Source organism: Solanum dulcamara, chromosome 7 (genome assembly GCF_947179165.1).
Source record: "Solanum dulcamara chromosome 7, daSolDulc1.2, whole genome shotgun sequence".
NCBI lineage: Eukaryota > Viridiplantae > Streptophyta > Magnoliopsida > Solanales > Solanaceae > Solanum > Solanum dulcamara.
This window is the reverse complement of record NC_077243.1, coordinates 9,108,508-9,130,166: the sequence shown is the minus strand read 5'-3', so window position 1 is coordinate 9,130,166 and position 21,659 is coordinate 9,108,508. Positions and strand designations below refer to the sequence as shown.

The 21,659-nt window shown below is 33.8% G+C and overlaps 2 protein-coding genes, 1 long non-coding RNA gene and 1 other non-coding gene across 5 annotated transcripts; 2 read left to right on the top strand and 2 right to left on the bottom strand.

Annotated features, from left to right (window-relative positions):
* The first annotated feature begins 166 nt into the window (after positions 1-166).
* Positions 167-2,339, top strand: LOC129896398 (uncharacterized). Its single transcript, XM_055972286.1, has 2 exons — positions 167-377; positions 1,679-2,339. The coding sequence occupies exons 1-2, from the start codon at positions 246-248 to the stop codon at positions 2,120-2,122; spliced, it is 576 nt and encodes a 191-aa protein (XP_055828261.1). The 5' UTR covers positions 167-245; the 3' UTR covers positions 2,123-2,339.
* Positions 2,340-3,150: 811 nt separating this feature from the next.
* Positions 3,151-3,223, bottom strand: TRNAA-AGC (transfer RNA alanine (anticodon AGC)). The gene has a single exon. It is a non-coding gene; the product is annotated as a tRNA-Ala (tRNA).
* A 237-nt stretch (positions 3,224-3,460) lies between these two features.
* LOC129895210 (uncharacterized) lies at positions 3,461-7,793 on the top strand. Of its 2 annotated transcripts, none has more exons than XR_008767726.1 (3): positions 3,461-3,545; positions 6,764-6,909; positions 7,045-7,790. It is a non-coding gene; the product is annotated as an uncharacterized LOC129895210 (long non-coding RNA). The 2 variants fall into 2 exon arrangements; XR_008767727.1 differs by having other exon boundaries at positions 3,484-3,545; positions 6,346-6,909; positions 7,045-7,793.
* LOC129895209 (protein NRT1/ PTR FAMILY 4.6-like) lies at positions 3,539-7,337 on the bottom strand. The gene is made up of 5 exons (XM_055970891.1): positions 7,269-7,337; positions 7,081-7,186; positions 6,724-6,938; positions 5,166-5,606; positions 3,539-5,084 (listed from the first exon to the last, which is right to left on the bottom strand). The coding sequence occupies exons 1-5, from the start codon at positions 7,269-7,271 to the stop codon at positions 4,080-4,082; spliced, it is 1,770 nt and encodes a 589-aa protein (XP_055826866.1). The 5' UTR covers positions 7,272-7,337; the 3' UTR covers positions 3,539-4,079.
* Positions 7,794-21,659: the final 13,866 nt, after the last annotated feature.

Genomic DNA, 21,659 nt, shown 5'->3' with positions numbered 1-21,659 from the left:
GACAAATTTATGTATTATGTCACGTGACTACATAGCATAACACGAGGAAAATATGAGCAAAATTGAGGGTATATTTGGAAATTAAATATTTTGCAAGGCCACGTCATATGAAGTTTCCCGGTCCAGATAGGATAAGCTGGATTTTGATTGGTGGAATAATTTGGAGCCATAGATTTATGCGGAGAAGAAAGAGTTGTGAAAACATTATGTGAAGTTATTGAGAGAAGGTGAAACTCTTGTAATCAATGGCGGCTACAACAACTGCTGCTTACCTGACAAACTTGGAGCATGGATTTAGTTCCAAGCCACGATTTCGCCGCCGCTTATTTCCCTCCAATTCCGCCCCGAGAATATTTGCCATGGCTCCTAAAAAGAAGGTATCAAACTCTTTCCTTGCAATCAATATTATTGTACATCAATCTATTTCACAATTTCTATTTACACCAAATCGATGATTCTGAATGTTCTTTTATCACCTAATTATGATTAATTAATACTATTTTTAAAAAATTATATTGATTTGGTGTAAACATCTTATGCTAAGATTTAGCTTTATTCTTGGTATGATTTGTTATTTTTAATTTTTTGAGTTGAATATTTCTCTTTGGCAACTGCAAATCGATAGAGTAGTAGAAGACAGAGGCAGAACTATCTTTAGCTTTAAACTTAAATCTGTGTTGAAATTAAACTTTTGCTCTAAATTTGACTTTTGAATTTTGGTAATGATGTCAATTATTTTGAGTACTTAGAGCCTGTTTGGATAGACTTAAAAAAATAACTTTTATGTATGAAGTGCTGAAAGTTATTTTTATAAATAAGCAGTTGAGTGTTTGGATAAAAGTGCTTATGATTTGAATTTTAGGGTTAAAAGAATAAAAAAAAGTAGTTTGAGAATTTAGTTAAAATATAAGGGATATAAAAGTAATTTCCATGGTCAAAGAAAATGACTTTAAGCACTTTGGAAAAAAAAGTTAGGAATCCTAACTTTTCATTTTTGACTGACTTTAAGAACTTTATGACTTAAAGTCAACATTAGACAAACACGTCCAAAAACTAAAAAGGGACTTTAAATTGGTTTTGACCAACTTAAAGCCAATCCAAACAGGCTCTTGATAGACTCCCTCAGTTGAAGGGATAATCTGTATTTGCTGTACACTCTTTTTTAAAAAAAAATTATTTAACTAAACATAAACAAGAGTTTTATCCTCATACTTTTTCTCTTTCTTTTTCTTTTTCTTTTTCTTTTTTCTCTCTCTTCAAACTCTAACTGCTCTATCAAACTTTTTAAATTTCCCATTGCCCATACTTGACAAACGAGACACTAAATCCTGAATCCACCTATGTGTATAATTATACACCTTCTTGGTGTGGTGATTAATGGAAGAGCTTAGTTAAATTCCATCTTCACTCATTGAAAAAACAAAAAAAAGTGTCTATCCCTAGCAACATAAATTCTCTTTTTAACGGAGTTGGGTCCGTATTTCACACTCACATAAGTTGAGTTACATTTGAAGGGATTTTCGGAAACAATTTGTCTACCCTCTCAAAGTTAATTAGGGGTAAGGTCACATCTTACCCTGTCCAGACCATGCGAGACTACATTGCCTATGTTATTGTTATAAGCTGAGTTACAGAATACCATAATACTACTAACTATTAATAAGAATCACTAATGCAGGTGAACAAGTTTGATGACAATTGGAAAAAACAATGGTTCGGAGCAGGACTATTCTACGAGGGAAGCGAACAAGTGGAAGTGGATGTGTTCAAAAAATTGGAGAAACGAAAAGTTTTGAGCACGGTGGAGAAAGCTGGCCTTCTATCAAAGGCTGAAGAACTAGGATTTACACTCTCATCCATAGAAAAATTAGGGCTATTTTCAAAGGCAGAAGAACTTAGGCTGCTCAGTTTGCTAGAGAAGTCGGCTAGTTTCTCGCCTGCTGCTTTGGCATCGGCAGCTCTTCCCATTCTAGTGGCTGCTATTTTAACAATTGTGTTGATACCCGATGATTCTGTGGGTCTTGTGGCGGCCCAGGCCGTTTTGGCTGGAGCATTCGGGTTGACTGCAGTCGGGTTGTTTGTCGGGTCAGTGGTTTTGGATGGGTTGCAGGAGGCTGATTGACCATCGGTTTTATCCAACCTCACCTGAAATATATCAAATAAAGGGGATAGCTTTGTAGTTGTCACAGCGAGATTTATATGGTCAATCTCAATTTATTTTGGATCTAAAGTGTAATTATTATTGTTTTTGTGTTTTTTAGTTGCTACACTCAACAATTCCTAATGTTATGCTCACGAATTCATTTTATGAGGAGAAGTGGAAAACCAAGCACAAGCTACATACAAAATGTCAACATGTAGATTGCAACAATGGGAAAAATAGATTCGGAAAAGTTATTTCAGTACGTTTATTGTCAATGACAGACCTAGAATTTTCATAAAGGTATTCAAAATATAAAAAAGTTTACACATGAAAAAGCTACCGGTTGAATCAATAAAGGTCATTAATATGCTTCAAAATGATAATTGTAGCTTATTCAATTTTTTTTAGTGACTTTAGAACTACTACAAAAATGACGGAAAAACATAATTATAGTGAGCAACATCAAGTGATAGACTTGTTAGCCAAGGATGGTCTAGGATCAATAGGATGCAGTACAACATGTTTTTGGACAATTTGTCTTATGTTTGTCTCATCAACTTTGGAAGCAGATAAAAATAGGAATTTCTTTTAATCGGACAGTTAAGAGCAACTCTAATCAACTCTTTGCAGGTTTGATACCTCTGTTAGTATTTGTTTTGTAATGAACCTATGGCTACAGATACTGTTAGTGATAGTGTGGTACTTCTTCTTGTACATATACATAATCTACATGTATAATTTCCATTTCTAACCAAGACAAAAAGAGTAGATGTTATTGCCCCTGCATTTATTTCTTCATGTTTATGTGCTGATCTCGTTGGATTTTGTATCCGAGAACGACTAAACTATGTACTAGACTTTATCTATGATCATATTATGCATGCTACTGAAGAAAAAAAAACAGAAGTACATGCAAAGTCAAGGCACAATTCACAAAAACAAACAAGTGAAAAGGAGTTGTTAACGCACAAGTCAGTGAAGAAAAGAGGGAAAAGGGGAAAAATGGTTGGAGATGCGGGGTATCGATCCCCGTACCTCTCGCATGCTAAGCGAGCGCTCTACCATCTGAGCTACATCCCCTGGTTGTTACTGATCCAAACAAAAGTCTATTTATATAATAAATCTCTTTGTCCATCTCCGATTTATCCCCTACGATTACATATGGATATGGACCATGGCGCAACGTTCGCATCTTTCATGAATTTGACTTCAAATATGATGAATTAATGATGCATTATAGCATTTAGTGCAAATTTTAGTGTTCCGAATAGCTAATTCCATGCAGTATGTTCAATTTCTCTGTAATTCTCGCCGTCAAAATTCTCCGAACACGAGGAATGGGTTCTATATGCAGCAGCATCTATTCACGGCCTCGAAAGTGGTGCAGCGCAAGGACCGCCAGGTAACCAAGCAGTAGACAAGGACGGAAAAGATGGAGATTTTCTATTACACTTGTTAACATTTAATTTGGTTAGATTATATGCAAATAGCCTCTCGTTCTAGTTCTCAATTCTCTGATCGTGCCAAATTTTTTTAAGTTCTCAGTGTTTGTTCTTAGCTTAGTAGCTTAATTGAATGCATGATATTGACAAATGACAAGTCTCTATCAAATGACTTTTACATCAGTAGCTTACTAGTTCAGATGCTATTATATGATAAATTGATAACTACCTTGTGTATGAAGAAAAGTATATGTGCTAGATGTCATGGAGCAAATAGAAAATATAGGGTAATAGAATTTTCTATTAGTAATACAAAGTAATTGGCATTTAGAAAGCTACCAAAACACCTAATGGTAACAAGTGCTCCGGCTTTTAGAAACTTAAAATATTGATAATTTAGGTAGATGGCAAACAATGTATGCTAGCTGCTCAGATCCCTGCCTCTTGCCTCTTTGTTTTTAGAATTTAAACATCACATATATGAGCAGCTAGAATTAGGCTTCTGATGGTGTGTTATCATTTTGGTCTCTCTCATCATCAGGCTTTGTTGATCTGTATTTGTAGCGAGTGGCCCATAGAAGATAATGTAAGAAATTTAGTCCACTTAATATGCACATTAGCCAATAAAACCTTTCAAGGTGATAATGATTCAAATTACTCCCGTAGAGCCATGGTGTTTCCTGAAATCTACCAGTTATATGGTTTACTATTGATACGATCACCGAGCTGAGGTAATAACCCATGGCTAGTGATGCCCAAGAGAGTGCTGTTGCCAATGACCTCATGCTTAAGGGGGCCTCTGTGAAGAAGAATTCCATTAGTCCAGCTAAGCTGAAGAGATCAGCTGATCCCAGGAACAGATATTGCAATGCTACCCAAAGAAATGTGATAGGCAGCGGTTCAGTCGAATTCATTAATCCAGATTGTTCGGCGACTTTCTTCCGCTTCATCTCCACCAGAGCCGCAACAGCCATGGCTACAACTGATAAGAATAGCCCGGTTCCGATCCGTTGTAGATGACTAATGCCCATTTCACTCTTAGTCACTGCCCTGGCAAAGGGGATTATGATATGGCTATATACCGGTGCCAGTATCATGGTGAATATGACTGGAAATATTGGAAGAGAAGCTGGTGGAACTTTTAGATCACCAATATATGTGTTCATGGTGGCTGCTTGTTGTACAGAAAATGTGGAAAGCTGAGCCAGGCAACAGTTCAGCATAACGGTTGACATAAATATTGGCACGACCTGGATGACTATTTTCACGTCTTGTACTTGTTTAACTGTGCAGTGCAGTGATGGGTAGGTTGTGTTTTCCACTGTTGCTTTACCAATGAATTTGAGATTCTTCATTTCAGTTTGAATTTCTTTGTCTCGTTCTCCATGTCCTTCTTCCTCACTAATCTCAGTTGTGTTTTGGGGGGCTTCCCTCGCATCTAACACATTCCCAATAGAATTCTTAGGGAAGAGAGAGTTGGAAAATGCTGCCACAAGAACCTGTTCAAACAATTCAATGTGAATTACTCTACCTTAATTTAGTATGTATGTACAGGATGCCTACATATAATAGAACCATACCTTAAAAATGGTTGTAATTGGGCTTCCTGTGGGAACTTTGATCCTGTAAGTCCCAGATCCGAGGAGGAAAATGGCAATTGAGCTCAATATAGCTACAGTTGAGATGCCAAAGCCCCACTGCCAGCCTTTATTATCTTCCACCCACACTACTAATGTCACTGCAATCAATGCTCCACAAGCAAGGCAGAAGATGTAATAATTGAAAAAGGTAGATCTTTGCTTCCTTCCTTGTGGCGAATTCTCATCGAATTGCTCCGCTCCATGTGAAGGAAGTGAACCTTTTATCCCCCCAACACCCAAGGCCACCAGGTAGAGGCCAGAAAATAACATTGCTATGTGGCCATCATCTACATCTTTGCATGGGGCGTTTCTGTTTACTGATGCACAGATGGGCTGCCTCAGGGAAGGTATGCATGCTTGCAATGTCAGCATCAATAGTCCCTGTTCCAGTATTTTTGATCAGTAACAGTTCATGAGACATACCATCCTGCTTACTATATGTCTCATGCTATAATATTTCAAAGGCTATGTGTCACATTTATTTTTTCCAGGCTAACCAAGTGCTAAAGAAGCAGAGTGTTCATCATCGTGTTAAGAAGTTTAGGCACTTCCTTTTGAGATCCTTAAAGTGTTTCCTGAAAAACTAGTAAGTCCATGCACATAGTTCATCTTTTTCCACGAAAGGAAAAAAGCCTTGAATGGTTCTAAATGAAAGACTTGATAATTTTACCTGGTGAAGTCGGATGAAGGGACTGTGGTCAATACCTGTCTTCAGTTACTTTTTTGATACAGTATTTGCTATATACTGAGCTTTCCATTGTTTCTCCATGAAAGCTGAAGTAACATTTTAATATTGGTATGTCTTTTTCATTTAAAATTAACCTGAAAATGAGCTATACGGATTTCTGTGCCATCGGTCATCAATCAGGTGATTGCGCCGGGGACCCTTTTTTGCATTCCTGATCTCTTATTGGATAGAAAACTTCAAAACATGTGGAATTTGGTGTACATCATTTGTTCTTTTAATAATTAATTTTTATTTCTATTATACTGCTGACCCCATAAGTTAATAAATGGTGTGGATAGAAATATATGTGATGTGGGGTAGATAAAGTTATAGAGTGAGTTTTATGCTTGCTAATTTTTAGTGTATGTTTGCTAATATTCTTAGCATATCCAGGACAACTATTGTAGTGTGGCATCGTTGTTTCTTCCACAGAATACCTCCGAGATCCTTATAACAATATCTTATGGACTGCTTGGAAATTCCATCGGATTATGTTTTCTCATATACGGCCTAGAGGAGCTGACTGCTTTCTCATAGTGCTGTAATGGTTAATGACGCACACCTGCAATTGATATTCTATTCCTTTTGTCCAATTTCCTGTGATTGTTATTAAGGTCCAGATTGACGTTCTACTCTATCTACTTGTGTCTTTTGATATGGCAGACTCTACAAAACTGGGGGCAAAATTGAGCTCAAAGATGTGAAACTAATGTTATCTGGTTAATGCATGTTATCTAACAAAAGATAATGTCAAAGAGACAGATATCTTACCAGAAATTCAATTGTTGCACTAATGATATAGATGTAATAGGTGGAGAAGAAATCAGATGAGAATCCGCCAAGTAGAGCAAGGAGGAAAGAAGTTCCCATAAAGTTTGTGACTATGTTGGCTGAAGCAGATGGAGAAAAATTCATGAACTTCGATAGATAAAGGACTAGATTGCTCACATTTGCCAGGTATGCTAAGTTCTCCAAAATCTCCACCACTACATCCACAATTGAAAACAATCAGATTGATAGTTGTTACAAGCTATATTTTACTTTTAATAACTAAGTTTAGGCAGATTATAGTTATTAATTCATGACTTTCAGCTGTAGCATTTATGAAGAGAGATGTGGTTTACAGACCCAATACAAAGGAGGCCGCAGCAGCTCCGCCATGACATCCTTTAATGGCTACTCTGTTTCTCCAGTCCACATAGCCTTCCCACATGGTGAAACCCTGCTCATGATCCTGCAGTATAGTGCACATAAATTAAGTAAAGATTTGCTGGAGGGAACATTAAAAAAAAGGATATGAGAGCTTGAATGTGCACCATCTGTGTGTGTGTGTGTGTAATGTTTTCGAAATCTTGAAGTAGAAGTCCCAAGTTAAAAGTTGTCCAGTCTAACAAGGAAGCTACACCAGTGTCACCTTTAAATACTGGAAGGACGAGGATGTTCAAATTGTGTGGAAAAATCTGGATCTCTGATTTTGACCCTGCACTAAAGGTGTGTTTGGTAGAAAGGAAAATGTTTTCTTAGAAAATAAGTGGGTTTCTTACTTATTTTCTAGTATTTGGTAAGCAGAAATATTGTCCAAAATATTTTGAATAATCTAGACAAAAACTGACAGTGAGGGTGGAGTGTAGGAAAGTGGGGATGGGGTCTATGAGGTGGAGTATGTTAAAGGTTAGGGAGGAGACAATTAATGTGGAATGAGGGGAGAAAAAAAAAAGTGGTGAGTGTTTGTTCTTTACTATTTTCAGAATGGTATTGGTTACATAGTTGACATGGAATAAGTTACTGTATATTGAATTTAGTTGCTTGGTTCATTTTAGTTCTTTTACTGCCGACTTTTTTTTTTTCTGTATGTGGTGTGTCTGTTAAATTTCTTCCTTCTATCACAAATTGCTTTATCTTTGTCTTGATGCTCTCTGTGAAATGAGGTTGTTCATTAGAGTAACTTGTCTATATAGATAAGTCGGTTTCTACTTCACGTGATTGATGTCCTTGGCTGTGTCTTAGGAGGGTTTTCAACTCTCTAGTTGCTTCTTTTGGTACTTGAGTTAACCTGTTAATTTTAGCTTATCATCTAGTGGAACTCATGTCTGCAAGTTTCCCATGTGGACCCTCATTATTTATGGGAAGCATACTCCAAAATTCTCCAAATTGAGTGGCTGAAAGTCCTTAAGGTCATAGCTAGTTAGCATTTGCTTCCATCTAATGTCCTGTCAAACTCTGCTGTGTAAGCAAGCACTTTTAAGTAGATGACAGAAAATTAAGAAAATGTAACCGTATTAGCTTGTCCAGAGTAAAAATAATACTATATGTTTTTCAGTTTTACTCATTGAGTGTTATCAAGCTGAAGCGACTAGCCTTTTCAATTACGCAGAGGCAGAGAGATTTTAATTTTATGGTTCCCTTAAAAATTATAGATGTATGCTTTAAGATCAATCATGAGATTTTTGTATTTTTTTTTTCCTAAGTTCCCTGCAAAATGGAACTTTTGAAATTCTTGCATGTGACATTCTTTAGTCCTCACACCAAATTAACCTTCTCCAAATCTTGTACCATGTGATTTAAGTTTTTTGTTTTTTTCGGAAAAAAGACATGATAATCCATTTCTCATTTTGAAGTTTATGTTTTAGCAGCTTTATTTGCGTATCTCATAGGAGTCAACACGGCAAGATTAGATAAATTATCTGTACTTTATTGATCCAATAATTTCTAAATTTTCTAGGATATTTTGTTTAATATGATTGGACATTAGAATAAAATCAATCATTGATTTGCATATATGTTGCAAGCAATGATGAAATACCAAGATCATCATGACTCCTTTGAATTTTTTTCCTGATTCTCGAATGATATATTCTTATCCGCTTTCAGGATGGTTCTTTTTTTACTTTTTAGACCAAGGAGGGAATGGGGCAGGAAACAGTGCCAGATATGCCTGAGACATTTCCATATGTGATAGTGGAAGTTCCAAAAATCTGAAGATATGTAATTTGTCAGGTCATTTTGATGATGTTTTTATTTATTGCTATTTTTTTCAATAATAGTGGTGTCCGGACCAGCTTGCGCGCACCCTCGACTAATTCCATGGTACCTGTTTCTTCCTATATTTAGTTATGTCACAAAGCAGTTATTAGAAGTGTTTAGCTTAGGTTCCAGCTTTAGTTTTCCTATTGCAGTGTCTTAGTGTCACAAATTTGAGCAGTAACCTGTAAGCAGCCTCCTAAAATGTGCACAAAGAGCATCTTTAGATGCAGGTATGACTGTATCACTATTGCATCTGCTTTTCCAAAACCTAGTGTTGGGTTCTTTGAGCGCACTAGTGCTCTTTCCTAAATCAGACCCGTAAGAACTTTGTAACTTAAGTACATCTGAATGTTTTTTGCATTACCACAGCAGAAGTTTGATAGTAAACAGGTAATGATTGATGGAGATCGTGTTATTTTTTGTCCATCAAACTGAAGTATTATGATTAGGTTCTGGTTTCATGACGTGGATTACAAATTTACAAGGCACTATTAATCATTTATGGAATATTGAAACTTCTAGAAAGGTCGGAATTTGTGACATTACTGTGTAGTTTCGCAACTGTGTTTTCTCTCTTGTTTTTTAGAATTCCTCCTTTATTACTTGGTCTTTTCTTTTTTTCATTTTCTGCTTTCTGGTAATAATCTCCTAAAAACATGTGCGCAAGTTCATCATTATCCGAAGTCCGTTAGTGCTGTATCTTACAAGACTTCAATACTTTATGCCTATGCTCATCCACCATCTCTTTAGTTTGGTTGACTTCTGATGTTCAACGTCCTTCTTATGCTCAAATAAAGGAGTTGAAAAGCCTTCATTTAAGGCATGTCTGGTAATGCCAAGTTGACAAAGCATCTTTTAAGTGTCTGGAATCTGGATTTTTATCCATAGTCCCAGTCTATGTAAACTGATCATGCTGCAACTAATCTTAATTAAGTCCATAAAATAGTTAGATTAATAAATATGTTTGATGGCTAATGTTATTCCTATATTGGGACCTTACCCGAGTATGTTGTGATCAATGCTGAAAGCTCTCGCTGTGGCAGGGAGATCTAGTCAAGGAATTGGTGTATTTTGTCTAAAATTTCCTCCTCGTTCCTTTCTGTGGTTCACGGACTTTTGACTCTGTTCCTGTTGCATGTTTTTCTCTACTAACTGAGCAGAAGTGCATGTTTTTTTCTTTGTTTCAACTTCATGTTATTGCATGGCTTAACTTTTTTCTGATTATTTGATTGCTTACTTCGTTATCTTGGGAATTTTCAAGACGAAAAGCCAGTAGTCACATAGTTTTTAACACTATTGTCGCGTGCCAATCATTTTTGTCTTAGTGTTACTGTATTTGTCCTGTATATAGAAAGCCGGTGAATTGGAGTGTGATGTGAAGTGAATCCAATTGTACTCTTTTATTACAGAGACAGGAAACGTTTGTTATGAAAAGGATGTGGAGAGGAAAGGGCTTACCTGATTGGTTGCTTGGTGTCAGCACATGTGCCCTTTTCCTTCTGAAAGAGGGAATTGTAATGGTGCTATCCTGAAACCTAAGTCGACCATTTGAATGCCTTATCTGGAAGATGTCAGATACATTTTCTAAAACAAAATTAAATCACTATATAACTACATCACAATCTGAAATATTAGGAGCTTGGTGTAAATGTCAGCAAATGATTTACTATTTACTAACAAAAATTACAGCAAAATTAGTTCCAAAACACTGCTAAATGTTTCGAGGAACAATCTGTTGCAATTGATATGCTCAACATGAATTTATTGTGATCATTCTTTTTTCCTTACTGGCCTGAGAGGTGCAGCTAGGTCACTATTGTTTTGCTTTAGAGCTAGGTGACTATTACTAACATGCGAATGAATTGGTATCAATCAACCTGTTTATTCTTAAACTTTTTTTTTTGATAACCGTGGTAACTTTGTTTACCAAGACTAGGACAAATGGGAATAATCACCTAGTGTTTTTGTCTCCACTCGGATTTGAACTTGAGACCTCATGGCTCTCAATCACCTTATTGACCATTATACCACACATGTAGGTGCAGCTTGTTTATTCTTACCCTTGTTGTATGACTATTTGCTGAGCTTTCTATAAGCTCCATTATTCTGTCTCTTTTGGTTTAACTCAGATTAGTTAAAAAGGAAGCTCATTTCCTGGAAAACAAACAAGGGCATAATTTTTATTGAGTCAAAGTTCCTAAGCTTTCTTTATCTAATTCATCATTTGAGGAATGAAAAGTTCACAATTAGAAGAGCCAGTCTGATAAGGGTGGTCCCATTTGCAAGATGGAGTATGAAGGAGTTCACCAGAGTGGAATAGTTGTGTCTTTTTGGCTGCTTAAAAGTCTCTTTTTCTTTTTGGTCTCTTACTGACATATTTAGGAGAATTTTCTTGAAAGTTTTTTTTTTCTGGTATAGAAATGATTAGGGAACAGTCTCATTCTGAAGAACATCAAAGTTCTAGGGGGAGCAGAGCTTGAATGTCATCCCTATAATTAATGACAGAGAAAGTATAAGTTCTCATTTAGATGTCATGACTGTTTTACTCTACTTAAGGATTATGTTGGAATGGATAGGATTCCCCCACACTTGATAGAGATATCGAGTTCAAGCTTTGGACGTAGTAAAGTCTTGTTGGGAAGTGCTTCTTCCTTTTTATGTGTGTTACACCCTGCAAATTCATCAAATTTGTTAAGGCTTCTATGGGGGTATCGAATACCGTCAGGGAAACAAAGAAAAAACACTTTGCACTTTCTTGAGAATGTTGGTAGGAATGTGTTCAAATCAGGTATTTTCATTATATGAGCATACTGTTTATTGAAGTTGAAGAGACACCAAATTAAGGAATCTGTATGGTAGATAACTTACTAAAAATATCTACAGGACACACTCATTTGATAGTTTAAAGGTCCTTTTGACCTTTATGAGACGCAAAGTGCTAATTAATCTTACCGACAGTGAGTGGTACCAACAAACTTGAGTGGTCTCAACCACAAACTAACTGATTGTCATAGCACTACAGAGTAGTGGAGTACATATTAACTAACTCGTGTTTTGATCATCTTCTTTTGGTTTGGTAGATGAATCCATCCTATGAGGTCTTTGAAACAATTTGGATTGGGGTTTTAATCAAAATAATGAGCCTATCATAGAAGAGAGTCTTTTAACAGGCCTGGGTTCTCTTGGACAAATTTTGAGTTGGGCTTAAAAGTTCGAATCATAGAAAAGGAACACTACACAAAATAGATTCAATTGTGAAATTAATTATTTACCCAAATTAGATTCAACTCAACCTATTTATCCTTAATGGACCTACGACCCAAACTATTTACCTTCTTACCCCATTTTTTCCTTTCTTATTTCGTGCATAATGTCAACATCACTGTTATGAATTAGTCCTCTGTGATATTTCATCGGTAGATTGATATCATATCGGTATCATATAATATAGGACTGAGTTTGATTATCTGTGATACTCTGTCGGTATATTGATACCCTATCAGTATCATATAGAATTGAGTTTTTTTTTAAGAAATGAAAATGAAACAATTAATAGAAAATTATTAAAGTCACAATTTTATTTATTAAACTCTAAATTAGTAGAAAATATATTCTTTATGATACTCTGTTGGTATATTTATGTCATATCGATATCATATAGGACTGAACTTAATTCTTTGTGATATTCTATCGGTATACTGATACCCTATTGATATCATATAGGGATGGGCGTTGACGTTAGAATAAAAAAGGGGTATGAAAGGAATAGACATTTAAGGGTAAGTACTTTCCCTTTTTTGGGTATAAATATTCTTTTCCCATCATAGAAATCGTCATGTCAAGAATTGCCTTAAATAGCCATTATTCAATTATTTAAACAAATTAATTGATAAATATATAATATATACATTAATTCATGTATAATATATGAACAATCATATATAATCAGTAATGTATCATTGTTAATGTCTACTTAGCTTGATAGAAAAAAGCAAATGGTGAACATAGCCGGCTATTTGTGAAAAGATTCAAATATTATATCCATTCCATTTTAATCATATTATGTAGCCTTCGAAATCAATCCGGCAAGGATTTTACAAGGTAAAAAACTTGATAATAATCATTTTTGAATTTGTAATTAATAAAACAATCATAAAGTCATTAAAGATAGCAATTTATATTATGGATTTCAAATTTTTAAAAGTGAAGCTCCACAATATCCTGGACGGAGTTCAAAATTCATGACAATATTTTCACTTGCTTAAGTTGAAAATTCATGATAATATCATAGTGTTTTTGCATAAAAATTTTATTTTTCAATGAATTTTCAAACACTAGATGTGGTTTTAAAAAATAAAAAATCGATCAGCAAAATGGCTAATTTATTATGAAGGCTGAATTGTTAAGTTGTAGCCATCTTTTTCAAATGTATAAATATTGATTTCTAGATTTGGGGGTGGGTGGGGGGAATGGATGTAGAAGTGTTCAAGCTCCAGCTCATGCAAAATATTATATATAGCACTGATAATTTTTAATGTCTATAATTATTAGACTGTTATAAAATATATTAACTTAGCAATTTATTAAGAAAAAGAGATAGTAAGAGAATGAAAGAATTGAGAGAATTTCTTGTGTTTCTTTTAATTCTGTGCTGTTTTATTTATAGACAGAAGATAATAATTGAGGGAGGGGATAACGCATGAAGAAAAGGAAAGAAGAGAAAAAGGAAAAGTAAAAGAAGAAAGGAACATCCATTTTCTTTTACAACACTCCCCCTTAGATGTCCATAAATAAAAATTCCAGTGAAAGAACAAATATATATAGTTATTTTGAACCCTCATAGATGTCGTGCCTCATTAAAACCTTACTAGAAAAAACTCAGTGGAAAAAAGTCTAATAAAAGAAAATTAGTATACAAATTTGGTAATACGTCTTGATTGTTGTCTCATTAAAAATCTTAACAGAAAAACCCAGTGGGACAAAACCATGGTTAAGAAAAAAAGAGTACAGCACGTATTTTACTCCCCCTGATGAAAACTTCATTTGATATTTTGGAGACGACGCATTCCAACCTTATACCTTAATTTCTCAAAGGTTGATGTTGGTGATGCATTTGTGAATAAATCTGCAAGATTATCACTTGAACGAACTTGTTGTACATCAATATCACCATTCTTCTAGAGATCATGTGTGAAGATTAATTTTGGTGAAATATATTTCGTTCTATCTCCTTTTATGAAGCCACATTTCGAATATAATTATGGGTACTTTCACATCACTTTCTAGGCCACATCTTTCTTTGATGAGTTGTATCATCGATCTCAACCACACACATTCTCTACTTGATTCATAAATTTTTATTATTTTAGCATGATTTAAAGAAGTAGCAACAATAGACTGTTTTATAGATCGTCATGATATAGCAGTTCCTCCGTGTGTAAATAGATAGCCTGTTTGGGATCAAGTTTTATGTGGGTCTAATAAATAACTTGCATCTGCATAACCAATAAGGTCTACACAACCTTTGTTAGTATAAAACAAACCCATATCAATGATACCTTTGAGGTATCGCAAATTATGTTTGATACTGTTCTAATGCCTTCGCGTTAGAGATGAATTATACCTTGCTAGCAAATTAATATAGAATGTTATATCAGGCATGGTTGCGTTAGCAAGGTACATAAGTGCACCAATAGCACTGAGATATGATACTTCAAGACGAAGAAGTTTTTCATCCTCTTCTATAGGTCAAAATGGATCTTTTTCCAGTTTAAGTGATCGAACAATCATTGGAGTACTTAATGAATATGCTTTGTCCATGTAAAATTGTTTTAATATTTTTTCAGTATAGGCAGATTGGTAGACAAAGACCCCGTGTGCTAAATATTCAATTTGCAGACCTAGACAAAATTTTATCTTTGCAAGATCTTTCATCTCAAATTCTTTCTTTAGATATTCAATCGTCTTTTGGACCTCTTCGAAGTTTTAATGAGATTTATGTCATCAACATAAACGACGAGTGTAACAAACTCTGATTCCATTTTCTTAATAAAAACACATAGACAAATAACATAATTTATATAACCTTCATTTATCAAAAACTCACTAAGGCGATTATACCACATACGCCCTAATTATTTCAGACCATATAATAATGATCTTTGCAGTTTCATTGAGTACATCTCCCGAGACTCAGTACATGTTTCAGGCAATTTTAATTCTTCTGGAATTTTCATGTAAATTTCATTATCAAGTGAACCATAAAGGTAAGCTATAACTACATCCATTAGATGTATTTCAAGATTTTTATATACAGTTAAACTGATGAGGTATCGAAATGTTATTTCATCCATAGCAAGTGAATATGTTCCTTCATAATTGACCCCGGGTCTTTGAGAGAATCTTTGTGCAACAAGGCGTGCCTTGTATCTTACAATTTCATTTCTCTCATTTCGTTTTCAAACAAAAATCCATTTATAGCCAATTGATTTTACACCTGCAGGGATTTGGATTACAGGCCCAAAAATCTCACGTTTAGTAAGTGAGTCTAATTCTGATTAAATTGACTTTTACCATTTTAACCAATCATATCTACGTCGACATTCTTCAACGGAATTAGACTCAAGACTTTCACTATCTTATATGAGGTTAATTGCAACATTGTATGCAAAAATATTATCCATCATAATTTTCGATCAATCTAAATTTATCTCATCACCGATAGAACTTATTGAAAGTTCTTCATTCATTGAGTCTCGGGTTCACTGATTTCTTTAGAAATATCAGGATTACTCAAATTTTGACCTTTTTCAAGAATTTCTTTTGTAGTATCATTTTTGTTTTTTCTTACTCTTCTCTTTCTAGGATTTTTATCCTTTGAACCCAATGGTTTACCGCGCTTCAGACGTGTTTGAGATTCAGAAGCTATGATACTAGTAAATGGTCCTTTTGAGTAGGGCTGTTCAAAACCGTCCGCTACCGATAACCCAACCACAAAATTGGCTTATTGGCTTATTGGTATTGAGTTATCGGATTAACGGGTAGAGAATGAATTTAAATTTTATAATTAACGGCTTATCGGTGTGGGGAACGGATTACTCAATTTTGTTATTGGGTAAACCGTTAACCCATTAAAAATTTATTATATTTTACTATATTTTTATCCCTAAACATATAAAATATGAATGATAATTATAATTTATAAATCTAAAATAAGTCATAATAGGCCAAGCCCATTTAATTAAACAGGCCAAGCCCATTTCTAAGATTTGTGTTTATCTAGATATTCTGAATTATATTTGATATAGTTTAATTTTATTATTTTTGTCCAAGTCTATTTTCAGTGACTAGTTTACTAATTTTTTTTAATCCTCAAATAAGTTATGCATTGTTAAATTGTCTTTATTCTTTTATTATTGGTTTCTCACTGATCTTGTCCTCCATTATTTCATGATATTATTTTCTATCATTTTATCTTCTAAAAATCACGTGTTGGTGATCTATTTATATTAGCTTTTGTTTCTGCATTTAAGATATATGAATATATGTGATGTTTTTTTTAACAACGTTGGATTTGTATTGCTGCTCCACTTGATTCACAGTTAATTTTCCTTAATTTATTTGAATTGATTTCATTCACTGTTTAAGAATTTGTTGTCAACCCTTGTGTATGTCATTTTCATTTGACTACTTTTTGTTGTTTGTCTTTCCTTTACATGTTACCATACCACCGATACACCGCCCGATAACCGTCCGATAATTGCTAATCCGATACCGAACCAACCGATATCTTATAGGTTGGCTAGTGGATTAGTACTTTTAAAAGCTGATAACCGTTAAGTCAAACCGTTAAGCATAATAATCCGTCTGATCCGCCCGATAAGCACCCCTACTTTTGAGACATCAATTCAGATAGGCACATTCACTGCAGTGATATGTGACTTAGTTATCCGTTTCAGATCAGTAAATGCATCTGACATTTGATTTGCTATGTTCTGTAAGTGTATGATCTTCTGAACCTCCTACTCACATGTGAAGGTACGTGGATTAAAATAAGATAGTGATGAAATTTTCCACGCAATTTCCTCACACGTGCGAGTACGTGAATAAAAATGAGATAGTAATAAAATCTTCCACGCAATTTCTCTTGCGGGGTCTTTTTTCTCTCCCCCTAATGGAGGAAAAATATTTTTATCAAACTGACAATTTATAAATTGAGCAGTAAATAAGTCTCCTGTCAATGGTTCAAAATAGCGAATTATGAAGGGTGACCCAAACCCAACATATATGCCCAACTTTCGTTGAGGGGCTATTTTTGTACGTTGTGGTAGTGCTACAGGCACATATACTGCACAACCAAAAATTCCTAGATAGGCTATATTTGGCTCTTGACCAAATACTAATTGTGACGTAGAATATTTATTATAATGTGTCGGTCTGAGACGTATACGTATTGTTGCATGTAAGATAGCATGACCCAAACAGTAATTAAAAATTTTGTTTTCATTAGTAGAGGTCTGTTATCAATTGTAGGCGCTGAATAAATGACTCTACAAGGCTATTTTGAGTATGAACATGAGCAACAAGATGTTTAATTTTTATCTCAATTGATAAGCAATAATTATCAAAAGCTTGGAATATAAATTCTCCAGCATTATCAAGGCGAATAACCTTAATTGGATAATCTGGGAATTGCATCCTTAATTTTATTATTTGTGCTAACATCTTTGCAAATGCCAGGTTGCGAGATGATAACAGACACACATGAGATCAACTAGACGATGCATCTATTAGAACCATAAAATATCTAAACAATCCACTAGGTAGATGAATAGGTCCACATATATCTCCATTTATACGCTCTAAAAAAGCCAGGAGATTCGATGCCAAAGTTGAGGGTCGATATTCTGGCAATTAATTTGTTTTGATAACAAGTAGCACATGAAAATTCATCATTCGTAAGAATCTTCGAGTTCTTTATCGGATGTCCAGTTGAATTTTCAAGGATTCGTCTCATCATTATTAATCCAGGATGACCTATTCGATCATGCCATAGCAAAAATGTATTTAGATTAGTAAACTTCTCGTTTATGATCATATGTGCTTCAATTGCACTAATTTTTGCATAATATAGGCCAGACGACAAAGTTGATAATTTTTTCAAAATATATTTCTCGTCTGATACACTTTTGGTTATACCAAGATATTCAGTATTCATTTCATATAGTGTCTCAACATGATATCCATTTCTGCGGATATCTTTAAAACTTAACAAGTTTCTTGAGAATTTAGAAGAGGATAGTGCATTTTCTATAATAATTTTTTGTCCCCTTAGGTAGAAATATAGTAGCTCTTCTGTAGCCTTCAATCATTTTTGAATTACTAGAAATTGTAGTAACATTTGCTTTTCTTCTAAGCAAGTTGAAAAAATATTTCTCGCCTTTAAAAATGGCATGAGTTGTTCCACTATCAATTACACAAATATCCTCGTGATTGATCATTGATCCAAATAAAATTTGAGGCATATCCATATTTTTCTTCAAAAAGAAATAAAGTAAATATTATAATTAATAAATGGCTCATTATACAACTTTTATTTATTTTACATGAACTAGAAATATCATTTAGTACACACAAATAAAAAATAAAATTATTTAAATATTATTAGGCTTATCAATATTCATATTTTCTTCTAAAAAATTAAAGAAATCGGCTACATCCAGATGCATAGGCTCAATATTATCTTTAGAGATAAAGTTTGTCTCTAGATTATTTTCTGCCCTCTTCAAGAATGCCTGATATAGATGAACCAAACATTTTGATGACCGACATGTGCGTGACCAGTGCCTCATACCTCCACATCTATGATATATACTTTCTGAATTTTTCTTTGGTAAAACTTCTGGCTTTTCACTCTTCTTTTTGTACTACTGATCATTTCTCGGTGTCAGCCGAGCATCATGATAATAATTTCTTCTTCCACCATGACTACGACCACGACTGGGGTCATGACCTCTTTCTCGTTGGTTGTAATTTGTTTGATTCACTTCAGAAAGTGGCAAAGAATCAACAGGGCGACTATCATGATTTTTCATTAATAGTTCATTGTGACGTTCAGCAAACAGACGGTGAGAAAGTAATTTAGAATATTTCTTAAAAACTCTTTTTGCGATATTGCTGCTACAAGAGCATATTTGCGGTTGGAAATATGGAGTATGTTTTTTCAAGTTTATCTTACTGAGTGGTTTCTTCTCCGCATAAATTTAACTGAGCTATAATTCTAAACAAAACATAATTATATTCAGTTATATTTTTGAAATCCATTAATCTCAGATTTAGCTAATTATGACGTGTCTGTGAAAGGATGACCAACTTCAGGTGGTTATATCTTTCTTTAAGATTCTTCCATAATTTAAGGGGATCCTTTAATGTAAGGTACTGTAATTTTAATCCCCCGTCAAGATGATGACGGAGAAATATTATGGCTTTGGCACGGTCTTGACTAGATGCCGTATTGTCATCTTTGATAGTGTCTGCCAGACCCATCGATTCTAGATGTATTTCGACATCTAGTGTCCATGATGAGTAGCCTTTTCCAGATATGTCAAGAGCAACAGATTCAAATTTAGAAATATTAGACATTTTAAGAAAATAAAATTCTTACCCTTTTTATTACCTTCTTAACAATATAGCTCAAAGCGATGGAGGCGTGTGTTGATAACGTGTTATAAAATAAATTAACTTAGCAATTTATTAAGAAAAAAAGATTGTAAGAGAATGAGAGAATTGAGAGGATTGAGAGAATTTCTTATATTTCTTTTCACTCTGCACTACTTTATTTATAGGCAGAAGATAATAATTGAGGAAGGGGACAACACGTGGAGAAAAGAAAAGAAAAAAAAGTAGAAGAAAGAAGAGAAAAAGGAAAAGTAAAAGAAGAAAGGGACCTGAAAGGGACATCCACTTTCTTTTACATGACGTTGAATTCGATACTCTTAACTTTTTCTTGTGTTATTTTTTATTTATATTCTTTTTGAAAATCTTGTCTTGACAATTAATTAAATTTGATCCAAATCTTATATTGTGTGTATATGTACATGTAGAGGGGCACATATCAGCTGGTGGTTTGGTTTGATTTTGAATGTTATCAATAATCAATTTGTAAATATGCTAAATCATAATCCATTATTGATAAATCATTATTATTTTTTGATTTGGTTATTTGTTTATATTAAAAATAAAGTAAAGGTGAAAAAATAGATCATATTCAGCTCCCGTGCTGAATCTTTCACTTTCTCGATCATATCTTCATAATATATGTAACCTTAAAAGAAGATTATAATGAAGATGTATCAGATACTAATTCCAGAATCATTATTTTATGTTCTACCATATCTTTCTATCTTCCTTTTATACATACATACATATATATATACATACATATATATATATATGTGTGTGTCTTTTGTTCCTTTCTTATTCAGGTAAATTATCTTTTATTCCCTACATATATTTTTCCTCAACAGATTAATTAAGTCACTATTACTTGCAAAGGTTAACGATGGAGTTATAAGGACTTATTCATTCTTAAGATCTTAACTAAAGGTCTCGAGTTCGAATTCCCCTAAATACGGAATCACTTAGAGAACAACGTAACTTTCATATAGTGTCTTATAGAATAACATGTTTTCATTTGTGAGAGCCAACAACTTAAATCCCATACTCACTTTTAGTTACATTCTTAAAAAGGGGAAATAAGTACATTTTATTATAGAAGTGAGGAATTAGATTTCGTTTTCCATCAAACACTGAAAAAAAATGTTTATCTGCTCATGAATAAATTTTTTAGTTGTCCAAACAATGGAAAACACACACTTGCGCTTAGCATTTACAATTAATTATGTTAACTCATCACAATTAAGTGGTAAATAAAAATATAGAATTTAGTAATTCATCGTAGTAGCATATATACTTTCTCTCCTTTTTCAAGAAAAACTTATTCATGTCGAGTTTCTACACCAAATCAATAAATATAAATATGTATTTTTTATATTTATATATTATTGTAAACTATGTATTTTTACTACTAAAACCTTAACTTTATTGATTTACGTAAATATCACAAAGATATTGATAATTTTTGCATACACACATTACTTTCTTTTATTATTTTCTCCAATTTTATATGTGAGATTACACTGAATATGTATCTTCAAACACTTTGACAAAGCCCCCCCTCCTCCACATTTTCTCTCTTTTCTTGTTTTTCATTTATCTGGGCCGACTAGATAAGCACGATAAGATGGAGGATACCTACTCACAAAAGTCAACTCTTGACTTCCCATGCTATGAACATGCCAGATGTTTCATCAACCTTTTTTTAATAGTTTCTATCACCTGTGATTTCAACATTTACTACTATATGGCTTAAGTCAAAAGATTAGTACCTGTCCAATACGCGCAGATTAAAAAAAAAGGGTCTAAAGATTGTTTGTTTGTTTTTTGATATTTTTATTAAAGTCTCAATTAATTTGAATTTATACTGTATAAAATCTATTTAAGATGGAAACACTTTTTGATAAAAATAAATAAATTCATATATTGTTGGAATAAAAAGAAGAGAAGAAAAGAAGAGAAGACAAAGATAAGCAAACTAGTATGGGTTTATTGTTAATATAACTAGT